Source organism: Lepidochelys olivacea (assembly GCF_965140295.1).
Source record: "Lepidochelys olivacea isolate rLepOli2 genome assembly, chromosome: 1".
Taxonomy (NCBI): Eukaryota; Metazoa; Chordata; order Testudines; family Cheloniidae; genus Lepidochelys; species Lepidochelys olivacea.
The window spans coordinates 265,459,599-265,472,796 of NC_140411.1; the positions used below are offsets into that span (position 1 = coordinate 265,459,599).

Genomic DNA, 13,198 nt, shown 5'->3' on the forward strand with positions numbered 1-13,198 from the left:
ACCAAGAGTAGATAATTTGTGGGGGATAATACCACAAAACACATATTATTACCTTATGGGAAGTAAACGGCCCCTCACAGAACTTTAGTCTAGATGGTGTGGAAAGATCCCCTAAGTTAAGTCAGTACTATTTCCTAGTATTCAAGGGTTATAGACCTTGGTAAGCAAAGCTGAAATCTAGTTTGTGGGAGTTTGTGCTACCTCTGTCTCTTTTAAATCAGTTTATAATGAGCACATTGATACAAATCACTCACTTTCTTATATGATTTGGAGAAGACCCTCTAAAGATTAGTACTGCATTCTTTTTCTGATCTTATTCCTAAAAGAACATTTTTAATTTACAAAGAAAAACAAAACTTTCTCTCTTCAGAGGTACATCAAGCTCCAGGATGCAAGATTTATTGGGTCTTCTTTATCACAGTATTATTATTTTCAACAGAAAATACTGACAGATAAAAATGTTCTATATCACCTTCTCATGATTGTAAAATGAGGTGATTCTGTGGCAGATATTGTGCAAAAAATACATTTTATTTTCTCCGAAGAAACACAAACTGAGCGGGGAAAAGAGCTCTGTCTGCCTTACAGCTGGGCGGGTTCTTAAACTCACCAATCAGAGACGAGCTCGTCTCTATAAATACAAGCCATCTACTGTAGTGAGGCGTGTGTAGAGCGTTTGTAAATCGACGGTGTGACCATGTCTGAAACCGCGCCCGCTGTTGCAGTGACAGCAGCTGCGGCTGCAGCTCCTCTTCCAGCTTCGAAAGCTCCAGCTAAAAAACCGAAGAAGGCGGCAGGAGGACTCAAAGCTCGCAAGGCCGCGGGTCCCAGCGTGACCGAGCTGATCACCAAGGCGGTGTCCGTTTCCAAGGAGCGCAAAGGGGTCTCGCTGGCCGCTCTTAAGAAGGTTTTGGCCGCCGGAGGGTACGATGTGGAGAAGAACAACAGCCGCATCAAGCTGGGGCTTAAGAGTCTGGTGAATAAAGGCATCTTAGTTCATACTAAGGGTGTCGGTGCCTCGGGCTCCTTTAAGCTCAGTAAAAAGTCGGGTGAGACCAAGGAAAAGGCGCCCAAGAAGAAGCCAGTGACAAAGCCTAAGAAACCAGCTGCCAAGAAACCCGCCGGCGCCGCCAAGAAACCCAAAAAGGCTGCGGCCGTGAAAAAGAGCCCGAAAAAAGCGAAGAAACCAGCTGCAGCAGCCAAGAAAACGGTCAAGAGCCCGAAAAAGGTGAAAGCTGGCGCCAAGCCCAAGAAGGCAGCCAAGAGCCCGGCTAAGCCCAAAGCTGTGAAGACCAAGGTGGCCAAGCCCAAGCCGACGAAACCCAAAACAGTGAAGGCTAAGAGGGGCGCGCCTAAGAAGAAGTGAAATGGCGTGAGATCTTTACCATAAAAAACCCAACGGCTCTTTTAAGAGCCACCCATTCTTTCCCAAAAGGAGCTGAAACTCTAGATTCACTTATGTCATGGTGCCTTTTCAGTGAAAGGCAGATATTCCCATTTCGCTTAGCCACATGAGAATCACAGTAAAGAAAAGGCAAATAGAATAGGTTTGTGCATCATTCAAGGAACATGAAAGAGCCTCTGGAGATAGTCTTTCTTTCTACTGTGTACCTTTCTTACTGTAATTTTACCACTCCTGCTAGAAATCAACCGGGGGGCGTATTTCAAATCTATTGGCAGGAGTTTGTTTATGGAAAGATATTTACGATCATTACTCCTGTGTCAGCTTCAGTCTCTGTCGGAGGGGGAGGGATAGAGAACAGGGTGTGATCGGAAACGGCGATTTAGAAACAAAAGTTCATTTTCTGCCCTCTTTGAGAGTGGATTTAAACCAGTTGTAGTTTAAAAATCCCACTCTGTGCAAGGATTGGCCAGTAACAACTATTTTTTTCTTAAGGGGGATTCAGTGTCATATAGACTCTCCTTCGCGCATTCGGGGTGGGCGATCTTGAGAAAACGACAAATTATCTCCCAGGGATTTTTATTTGGTTTCCAGTCAGATTAATCGGCTGTTTTATATATTGTTTCGTTCGTAACTGCAAAAATAACCTGGAAAGGAAGATGTGTGTATAATTTATCATTTTGTTAATTTAATACAACTCTCTCGTAAATACCCTAATGCACTTTCTAAAGGGTGCCGTTAATGATTGTTGCGAAAGAACAGAAAGGGATGGATACGTTATTTTGCATTAGCATATTTTCACTACACTCAGAGAAGGGACACAAGAAGCGAGACCTGTTCTTAAACCTCACTTTACTTCCTTAATTTCCCTGGCCGGACATCGTTGTGCTCTAACACACAACTTAATAAAAGAACAGCGAAGAAATGACACTCTCTGGCCCACTGTCCTACCACTTCTCTTTAGAGAGTTAAATGATTTATGATAGGTTGAAAAGTTATTGCCTGAATAGCCAATGGTAATGTGTATCTAACTCTGACCAATAGACAGGTAAAATGTGCCGGAGGGGACGGCTTTTGATTCTCAGATCCAATAAGAAAGAGGAAAGGAAAACACCTAATTTGCATAAGGCTTCTATAAATAGAGGGGCGGACGCCATTTTTTTTATACTTCTTGTTTCTACGTATACAGGAGTAGCGGATTAGCGTTCGTCAAGTTTTTTAAGACAGAGTACTTTTTGTTAAGATGCCGGAGCCAGCAAAATCTGCTCCCGCTCCCAAGAAGGGCTCTAAAAAAGCTGTGACCAAGACTCAGAAGAAGGGCGATAAGAAGCGCAGAAAGACCAGGAAGGAGAGTTATTCCATCTACGTGTACAAAGTGTTGAAGCAAGTTCACCCGGACACCGGTATTTCCTCTAAGGCGATGGGGATCATGAACTCTTTCGTAAACGACATCTTCGAGCGCATTGCGGGGGAAGCGTCTCGCCTGGCTCATTACAACAAGCGTTCAACCATCACTTCCAGAGAGATCCAGACCGCTGTACGCCTGCTTCTGCCGGGGGAACTGGCCAAACACGCCGTGTCTGAGGGCACCAAGGCCGTCACCAAGTACACCAGCTCCAAGTAAATGGTTTGTTGTGAGATTACCTACACTTTTAACCCAAAGGCTCTTTTAAGAGCCATCCACTTTCTCACCCAAAGAGCTCTGATATCACTAATTGCTGTTGCTTGTGTTTTTCAAGCTCTAACAAAGCTTATTTTAAAAACATTAATGTGCTTTAGTCTCAAGTGATTTATGAAAGTTATTTTTTCATTGCATATGCTCCATATATCGTGGGGAGACTGATTTCGCTCTAGTAAATATGGCATTAAGTCAATTTAAACTATATCAGGTTTTAGAATGTTAATGCAAAATGTCGCTGTCTCTCGTTCTTCTCTTCTGCCGCTCCCAACCAATAGTTCGGTGAGGTGTCACCCCCAAGAAATATAAAATATGGCTAAACTGTTTGGTCCGGTAAATAAAAATTGAAATTTGATCAGATTAAACTGTTAAATTCTCTATTTAACTGAATTTGACTAAAAAGTTTTGGCTCCATTAATATCATTCTTATCTGCTTATTCAAAACGTATCAATCATATCTGCCTGAAGGATAGTTGGTTGCCTCATGGTTTCTCTCATTCTTTAAGTTCCTGTAGCTAAAGCTCGATGCTTCCCCTCTCCCTCTCTAGTTTATCTGAATAATCTTGCTATTTGGGACTGTTAATAGAAGAACATTAATAAATATTTAAAAGATAACAAATGTTCAAAGGTATGGGGGTGTTACAACTCCTTTCAGTGTGAATGTAGTGGCTTTTAAAAGAGCCTTTGGGTCGTTTGGAAGTTGCAGAAGATGGCTGAGCTGAGCAGCCTGTAAACCTCTCACCACGGATGCGCCGGCGTAACTGGATGTCCTTGGGCAGGATGGTGACTCTTGGCGTGAACAGCACACAAGTTAAAAGAAAAGGAGGACTTGTGGCATCTTAGAGACCAACGAATTTATTTGAGCATAAGCTTTCGTGAGCTACAGCTCACTTCATCGGATGCATGCAGTGGAAAATACAGTTAAAGTTAATACCTTCAAAGAGCCCCACCAAGTAGGCTTCGCTGGCCTCCTATAGGGCCATAACGGCCGAGCTCTGGAAGCACAGGTCGAAAGCGGTCGCCACAAGCTGGCCGCTTCCCTGAAATTCAGGCACCCGGAACCACCCCAGTGCCGCGTTCGTCTGCTGCCCCCGCCCCCGCTACTCGGTCTACAAAACCGCCTTCCCTTTTCTGCCACCTCGGTGCATATTTATTTCTTCTATTATATGAGAGGCTCCGTGTCTCGCTATTTTTCTTTCAAAACGACCAGTTCATTAAACAATGTCATTCCTGCTCTCTCTCTTACAGCTGAACACCCATCACGCACATCAATCCCCAGAGCTAAGGGGCGGGGATAATAGTTAACCCACAGAATGGGATGAAACGTCTCTCGATCCTCGTATTTCGTGTTTTAATTTGCGGTTATTTAGAGGTTGGCACAACTACCCTTCAGTAAGTCTCTCCTCTGTGACTATGGGGTACTGCACCCTCCTGAGGGATCTCTTTTAATTTCCTTCAGTCCTGCCTTAAACAGATGAAAGACTGGAGGAGTTTTTAAATAGTTATTTGCAAAAGTGAAATGATTGAATTTCTCTGTCTACAGTTTCATCCTGATACATCTTCGAGCAAAATAATCTAGCTGGTTTAATACGCGGCGTTAAGGAGAATAGGACACAAGAATGCCGCTTTCTTTGTCTCCCACCTTCCTTCCCTCCTCTGAAAAAGATCGCATTTGTGTTTCGTTTCCAATTAGATTAGCTTGAATTTTACAAAGGAATTGTTCAAACCTTGTTTATCATTCACATACCGCACCCCAAAGTAACCCATTGGCGGCTTGTTTACAGGTTACTTTTAGCCAGACTGAGAATAAAGGTTTCCACGTGATAAATCTGGTTAAAAGTAAACTAAGAAATCCTTTGACTACCCCCAGCTCCCTACAGAAGTCGATGTAGTTGAGTATTTTTAAAGAGGAAATATCAGTTTTTCGAATTGCAAAGGGTTTTTATATGAAATATTTCTAGAGTTTGTCAAATAATCACCCCAAAGTGGGAAAGGGACTTGAAGCTAAAGCTTTAAATAGCAACTTTGTATTTGGCTCGGGTTTTCTTTAGAAGTTAATAGGGAATAAATGCATTTACTGAAAAGACAGGAGAACACTACTCCTATTAAATTAAAAAGCAGTTTACCTACAGTGGTGTACCACCGCGGAACAACACTTACATTATAAAAAGAAAAAGAGTACTTGTGGCATCTTAGAGACTTACTTATAGGTGTGTTACAACTCCTTCAAGTGTAACTTTAGTGGCTCTTAAAAGAGCCTTTGGGTCATTTGGAAGAGGGCTGAGTAGCCTTTAAGCTCTCTCGCCGCGGATACGCCGGGCTAACTGGATGTCCTTGGGCATGATGGTTACTCTCTTGGCGTGAATAGCACACAGGTTGGTGTCCTCAAAGAGCCCCACCAAGTAGGCTTCGCTGGCCTCCTGCAGGGCCATAACGGCCGAGCTCTGGAAGCGCAAGTCGGTCTTGAAGTCCTGGGCGATTTCACGCACCAGGCGCTGGAAGGGCAGCTTGCGGATGAGCAGCTCAGTGGATTTCTGGTAGCGGCGGATCTCTCGCAGGGCCACGGTGCCGGGTCGGTAACGATGAGGCTTCTTCACTCCCCCAGTTGCAGGCGCGCTCTTCCGAGCAGCTTTAGTCGCCAGCTGCTTACGGGGGGCTTTGCCACCGGTAGATTTACGGGCGGTCTGCTTGGTTCTGGCCATTGCAAGAAACACAAGGCGTTATTACCTCTGAAAGAAAACGGAAAAAGAGAAGCGTTTATTGCGGCACTAGCTGTATTTATAGGCAAACTCTCTTTCTTGATTGGCTGATGGTTACGAGCCATATATCATTGGGTAATTTGAAAATTTGAAAAAGCCCGCTCTGTACTCTTGAAATAGGACCCTTCCCGCCTCACCACTATCCCAAAGCTGACGGCTTTCCCAATGTGGCTGCACCACAGCTCATTTCCCTGAAATCCGCGATTCCTGGACCGCCCAGCACCGAACATTTGTGCGGTTTCCTCTCTCGGAAACAGACTCCACCTTTCCTTCGCTACTACCTCAGTTTCTTGTTCTTTTATATCGGAGGCTCCATGTCTCGCTACTTCTCTTTCAAAATAGCCAGTTTATGAATGTCATTCCCGCTCCTTATTTCTCTTACAGTCGAACACCCATCTCTGGAGACAGAGAAGGGTAATAACTAAACCCTAGTTTATTTATTGTTTTATTGAAACACAATAAAATCCCCCCGTTTTCATTGTGTTTCATGTTTCAGTTTGTGGTTATTTGGAGGGTTGGATGATCCTTCAATTCTAACCCCGCTTTGAGACTGAGACCTTTAGTCCTTTGTCCTCCCTGAAACCTTAATTAAACAGGTGAGACCGAAGGAATTTTTAAACAGTAATCACTTGAGTTGCAATACTTACCTAGTAAAAGGATTAAGTTTCTATTTTACAGTCTAATCTGTTTCTGTTCACAATAATCTACTTGGTTTAATAAATGTCAGAGTAGCAGTCCTATTAGTCTGTATCCGCAAAAAGAAAAGGAGGACTTGTGGCACCTTAGAGACTAACAAATCAGTGGAAAAAATGGACACAAATCATTAGATACTAGCCCTCCCCCCCCCAACAATTTTATACTAAAGGAGTATTCAAACTCCCACCTCCAACCGGCAAGGGTAGAGATTGTTTAAGTAGGTTATGAATAGTCCCTAGGAGGACATACAGGGGAGGGTTATCACTAACTTATCTGTTAACAGAGTGGACTTTTCAAACTAATAAGTGTGTCAAATCAGGGGCCCACTAGCCAGATAGAAAAGGTATTTTGGTCTCTAACTCATCCCCAGTCTCTCCATTTCCCTTACTCACGGGTTCCCCCTGCCCCCCTTTGGAGGCAGAAGCTGCTGTGAGAGGAATAGTTTTAACTAAGCTTTCTAGCCTGGACCGGAAAGTCCTCGGGTATCCCTTCCTAGGAGATATAGCTTGCTGTCCCTCTGCGGCTGCTGCAAGCCGGCTGCCCAAACAGTAGCTCTGAGAGCACCAAGGCCATCTCCCTGAAAAGGCTCTTTTTCTCTAGACAGTATTCAGAACCACCTACCCCTTATTAAAATCACTTTAATACTTTTATTTAAATCTATTCTCTGAATATGGTACAAATTAAATATTAAGTACCACATACAACAGGAAAGAACTGAGTTAGACTTTTTGTGAGTTTTCTCCTGAGACCTCTTATAGGTATCAGCTAGCATTCAATTTTTTGTTTCATATATATATATATGGAACTAGAGAGCAGACAGCTGCTTTCATACAATGTTTCTCATAGATCAATGGCTGTGAACAGATTGCTGGTAAAGATTAAGAAATTGGGAATTATCACATAATAATAAACGATTTGATGTGTAAGGTAAGTCTTTCCCCACACCTTTGAAGGAAGTTACTAAAAGTAACAGTTCTTATTGTGAAAGTCTAGGGAGGCTTTGAAAAGTGCCTTTGTATTGTTGATGTTTTGGTCTGACTGGGAGAAGGAAAAAGTTAAGCATGCTTAATGAAGATAACAGATCAGAATCTTCAAGTTTCTTCAGCATTCTCTTCGAGATACGTTTTATACCCCTACAAGCGATCCAAGCTTTGAAATACCGTGGACATTATGGAGAAGCACTTTCTGATAGCCCTCTCCCTACCGTTTACCGAGTGCAGTTTAGATTATAGTTTGTGCAATGAAACATCACCTGAGGCTGAGATCCGTGGGGACTACCTGATTGAAAACTGTCAAGAAAAACATGGGCGGGGTCTATTCTCTGTTATCCTCCCCCACTAGCCTCTGTCTTCGTGATGCTTGAGTTAGAAGAAAAGTGGCGGCTTATTAGCCCGGCCCTTGCGCTTGCCATTGTCTGAGCATTATTCCATTTAGACTCCGCAATATATATATATATATATATATATATATATATATAATTTTTTCAAACTTTGGCAAATTATCAAATCCTACCTCTACTAATTATTAATTCAAAGGAATCCCTGATTTTCTGGCAATACCTGGCGTCTCTGTTAATTGTTTAAATAAGAGCAGCTGTCAAATGGCATTTTTCATTTGCCATTACCTTATTTTGCCTTCTGGAGGATCTTCTGGTAAAACTGCTTCACTTTTGTGCCTATTTTGGTTTCAAACTGCTCCTTTGGTTTTTATGGATTTGCAGTCTGCAGTAAAATCTGACCAATCAGGTTTCGGGACACATCACCTTTCTTCAGCTCCCCAGCATTCGTCGCCATTTCACCAAGTGTGCGAAGGGAGAACTAATGTGATCAGTGCATTTACTGTATTTCATCCAAAGATAGAGCAGGGCCCTCTTGTATTATCGGATACCGTATTATTTTCTTTCGTTCATTACGTCCGTATGTTCCTTTTCCAATATTATTATTCCCTTTGCTGTACCGTACTGTAAGTAGTCTGACTACTGATTGAATGACTGTACAAATAATCAAGCAGAAACCCAGAGTCCTTTTCCACGACAGATAAAGGAATTCATTTATATAACTGATAAATAGAAAGAATTATTTTGTGTGGGAAAGGCTTGGAAATTGCTTAAAAAAATAACTTTTTTGCTGTCACGTGTGTATATCAAATTGTAATACACCTTAATGCTAACTCTGCTACTAAAACACAATTTAACTATGCATCTGCTGATCTTTAGAAAGCATGGATTAAAATGATCACTAAGGGTTCTAGGACACTGAAGAAAATAAAACACTCCTTTTCAAGCTTCAGAATTTTAAAATACTGTTACATTGCTATATTTACTATTAACAACAAAAACATACAATAGCAATACAATAATAAATATTCTTTCTTCATCTCTGTAGCTTTTACATTAAGATTACTTGTATTTTGAATAACAGATTATTTCCTCCCCCCGCAGAGCTAAAAGCTAGAACTTTCTGATAGAAACTCAACTTTCCCCATAATACAAGGTACTGGACAGATAGCAAGTGACAAGTCCAGCTGTAAATATGTCTAAAATATGACATGTCTCTTAAGATAATAAATGAAAACAGTATGTTACACACTGCCAAAATACAGTCTTGATATAACATTTGAACTGAACAAGGAAAAAAAAAAGCCTATTGGAAATATTTTTATTTGTTACACACTCTTCGGACCTTCCTCTGAACACAATTATTCTTTTCTCACAGGCTTTCATCACCATAGTATCATAATGCTCACCAAATATTAATTAATCTTAGAGAATTCCCCTGTGAGTTGAGGTGACATGATTAATCCAATTTCTCTGATGAGGAGCCAAATAACACGGAGATTAAAGAAAAAATATCCATGGATTTTGGGTGCCTGATTCCAGATGGCTAGGGCCTGATTTTTCAGAGTACTTAGCATAATATATACAACCAGAACTTCCATTTTGCTCAGATGCAGCTATGAGCTCTCATCACTTCTTCAAATCAGACAAAAGGGCTCAAGTAAGGCACAGAAAAAATAAGGAACACACAATTCATGACCACTGCTAAAAAGTGTGGTTTAAGTGACTTGCCCTGCATCACATAGGAACTCTATGAGAGAGTCCAGGATAGAATCCAGTTCTCCAGGGCAGCATTCAACTGTCATAACCATGAGGGCTTATCTTCTCTTCCTGTAATCCCATGCCTTATTGACTACAAACCTTCACGTGATGCAGTTCACTGACTACCCTGACCCCTGTTCGCCAGAGACCATGGCACACCTCTACTTAGGGTGTGTCAGGTTGCAGCCCTCTTCCAGATCCTCCAGAACCTCTTACTGAGATTTTGGCTGCACTTTTCTCCACACCTCCCGATTCTGGCACACCTCATCCGTGGCCCTGCAAAGTCATGGGACCTCCTTACCAACCTTCTCCTGGTGCTGGCCAAGATGGCCATGCATCATACCAAGAGAAGGAAGCTGCATGGGGGAGGAAGAGGTGCTCTGCTACTGGGGAGGCCTATGTCCGTTCCCTTGTCTACTCATGATGCTGGACAGAGTTTCTCTGGGCCATGTCTGTTGAGTTGAGGTTTACTGCGGGATGCTCATTAGGACCATCTCATCACAGTTGCTTCCAGCACTGGACAATACAGTTTCAACCACCTTTTGTTACACAAACTTATTTAGAACTTTTTGGTAGCTTTTCTTATACATTGGTATTAGTCTCTCTTATCCATGTTAACTCTCCTCCCCTGTCAAGACAGGTTTAGTGTTAGTTCAAACTGATCTTTTCTAGCTTTTTAGTTACTTTATCTTTTCTTGTTCCCACAATTTAAATATGATGACTTTGCAATTTCTTACACATGCCCAGTCCTACTTATGCTTACGTAGTTGAACATTATCAGAACAGACTCTTTAAAATCCCCAGCAGGCTTCTGTCAGGCCTAAATATACCTTCACTCCCAACAGTGTCTACTGACTCCCTGAACACCTTTGAGGAGCAGTGGGTGCTGTCAGGAACTTTCTGCTTGGTGTCCCCCACCAGATTCCTGATTATTACCTTATGACCTGCGCTCCCAATCCTGTTTTTTCATTAGTTGTCCCAATAAATCAATTGAAACCTAGTTTTAATGCCCCCTCCCTTTTCTGAGGGGGTGGGCATTTAGTTTTGGGCAGACCCAGACCCACCCACACCAGTACTTTACTTTCAAACAGTGCATGCCTTCCAACTGGAGTCATTCACTATCTCCTCTGACACCGATTCCTTCTGCGACAAGCGGGCTACACTGGCACACATTTATATACAGGGCATCAGGTTTCAGCTCCTTTCCCAGCTCCTCCAGAATCTCTTATTGAGATTCTGGCTGCACTTTTCCCCATGCCTCCTGGTCTGTGAACACCCTGCCTATGGCCTCGCACTCATAGGTCCTCCCCATAAACCTCCTCCTGGCAATGGCCAAGATGGCCATCCATCCCTCCAGGAGGAGGAAGCTGAATGGGGGTACTCTGCAACTGCCAGGCCTGTTTCCTGTCCCTTGTCTGCTCGTGTCTCTGGGATGAATTCCTCTGGGTGGTGTCCACTGACTTTGTAGACTCCTTTGAATAGTAGTGGGGGTTGTCGGGGTTCCTCTGCTTGGTACCCCTTGCGGATCCCTGATTTTCAACCTTTGATCTTACTCAAAATCCTGTTTTCTCCTTTTTGTCCCCCATAATCATTTGCAGCCTGGGCTTAGTGGTTCCCCCTGGCTTCTTAGTTGAGGGGTAGACACTTTAGTTATGGGAAGGTCTAGATTCGCCTGTACTAGTACTTCAGATAGTATACACTGTTGAGCTGCCTAGAGTAGCTCAGGCGCATGAGTGCCAACCTCAGGGCAGACTGTCACGGAACAAGGCAAGAACCACAAACTAGTTGTATGTTCTATAATTACATTTCACCAACTAAGTAACCAGTGTGAGCTCCTAAAGCACTATAGCAAGCCTCCGAAAGCAAACCTGCCTTTGTGCCAGATGGTGTCTTACACCAAAAATCACCACAATATTCAGGTTACTCCCAGTCCCAAAGAACTTGTACTTCACACTTGGTGATGCTTCTATCCTGACCGTGCCAGTTTATAGTTTTAGAGCAAACACTTTTATAGTTACAAAGCAAACATTTAAATATTATCTTATAGCATCGGATAAAGATATTATAAGTGAGATTAAGACATGCAGCAACTTACAAGCATTTCATAAAGTCCAAATACTAAACACACCTGTATAAAATCTAACACCTATTTTAACTATACTAACACACAGGTGATCCAGCTTGCTGTCCAGCTATGCATTTGTCAGTGTTCAGTGAGACCCGGGCCTTGGCAATCTTCCAACTTCTTCAAGAAATGATGAAGAGGTTCTGTGGACAACAGCCTCCTTCACCACTCATTTATTCCATGAACCACTATCCATCCTGGAGCTGAATGAGGCAGCTGTTCTGTGCAGAAAATAGTATGTGATGGTTACTTTAAAAGCCACAGATTTTGTGTAGACAGAGCATGGGGTGCATTGGGTACTGCTGACCATGTGCAGTGAAAGCAGTGAATGACAGATATTCAGGAAAAAAACTATCAATCAATTACCTTCTCCTGGGGCATAGGCAGGTCACAATGGATTTTTCCTGAGGATTTTACCCCATTACACACTAAACTATTTATATCTTTCCACATTATCTGACTATCCAATCAACATTAAGCCTTGTGTCTTACATAACCCATACAATATGCATATGCAAGCTTCATTTTATGTAACTTTAGCTGTCCATGCTATTTTTATGTCATCATACCTCTTTTCTAATTGGTTTTTGTACTTCAATCATACCACTTTATGTAGAATTTTTCCCTAATACAGGGACTTCTTGTCAGTAGCTTTTATGTATCTTACTGCACTGGTTAACTTTCTCTTATCTGTGCCTAGGCTTGTCAGAATTCCATTTTTATTTTTTTCCAATTGTAATGATTAATGTTGATCTTGATTTTTTAAGATGCTTTTGTTTGTATTGATTTTTATTTCTACTGTTGTTGGAAATTAAGTGGGCAGTAGGGTTGGGGTAGAGTTAGGGCAGCACCGATAGCATAGGGTTTCCTGCACATCTGAGGGGTCCAAGACACTAGGGTACAAGGGGTGGGGGAGACTGCGGTCCTGGCCCTGCAGAGCAGAGACCCCCGGCTGGAACTGCAAGGAAAGTGTTGAGTCCCCAGCTGTGGGGTGCTGCTGAAGAGTACCTACTCAGGGATGACTCTTACGTGTTTGTCTGGTGTGTGAGGGAGCAGGCCCATGGTAGCGGAGTTGCAGAAGCCTCCCTGCATAGACACCTGATTCCTGCAGGCACAAGGTATAAGGAAGGCAGTGGTCCTGGAGGTGCAAAGCAGAGACTCAGCGAGGACTGCCAGGAGGAGGAGAACAAGTCCACACTACAGGGGAGGTCACCTCATTGGTGAATGGCTCCTGCCTCGAGACTGGGCGGCCTAACTCTGTGTTAACTAATTTATTTATTTATTTATTTTTGCTATTTAATTTGTAAGCCATTCCTCATGTCCACTTAATATAGGGTAGCCCTCACTGAAATATACTTACAATATATCCTCAGTGGCTACTGACAACTCCAAAGGGTTAGTTAATTGTGCACCATAATTCTGTATGTCCTGGTTTTCAGAG

At 42.6% G+C, this 13,198-nt stretch overlaps 2 protein-coding genes and 1 pseudogene across 4 annotated transcripts; 2 read left to right on the forward strand and 1 right to left on the reverse strand.

Moving 5' to 3' along the window:
• Positions 1–683: 683 nt before the first annotated feature.
• Positions 684–1,394, forward strand: LOC311517123 (histone H1.03 pseudogene; annotated as a pseudogene). The gene has a single exon. The product of its transcript is annotated as a histone H1.03 pseudogene (transcript).
• Positions 1,395–2,550: 1,156 nt separating this feature from the next.
• LOC311517145 (histone H2B 8) lies at positions 2,551–12,429 on the forward strand. Of its 2 annotated transcripts, none has more exons than XM_084621714.1 (2): positions 2,551–3,022; positions 11,804–12,429. In XM_084621714.1, exons 1-2 carry the CDS (start codon positions 2,646–2,648, stop codon positions 11,805–11,807), a joined length of 381 nt encoding a protein of 126 aa, XP_084477840.1. In that variant the 5' UTR covers positions 2,551–2,645; the 3' UTR covers positions 11,808–12,429. The 2 variants fall into 2 exon arrangements, with proteins under 2 accessions (XP_084477840.1, XP_084477839.1); XM_084621713.1 differs by having other exon boundaries at positions 2,551–3,029; positions 11,804–12,425.
• Positions 5,139–6,367, reverse strand: LOC311517134 (histone H3.2). Its single transcript, XM_084621705.1, has 2 exons — positions 6,121–6,367; positions 5,139–5,809 (listed from the first exon to the last, which is right to left on the reverse strand). Exon 2 carries the CDS (start codon positions 5,780–5,782, stop codon positions 5,372–5,374), a length of 411 nt encoding a protein of 136 aa, XP_084477831.1. The 5' UTR covers positions 5,783–5,809; positions 6,121–6,367; the 3' UTR covers positions 5,139–5,371.
• Positions 12,430–13,198: the final 769 nt, after the last annotated feature.

Coding starts and splice junctions, on each gene's coding strand:
- LOC311517134 (XM_084621705.1), bottom strand. CDS start 5,782: ATGGCCAGAACCAAGCAGACCGCCCGTAAATCTACCGGTGGCAAAGCC.
- LOC311517145 (XM_084621714.1), top strand. CDS start 2,646: ATGCCGGAGCCAGCAAAATCTGCTCCCGCTCCCAAGAAGGGCTCTAAA.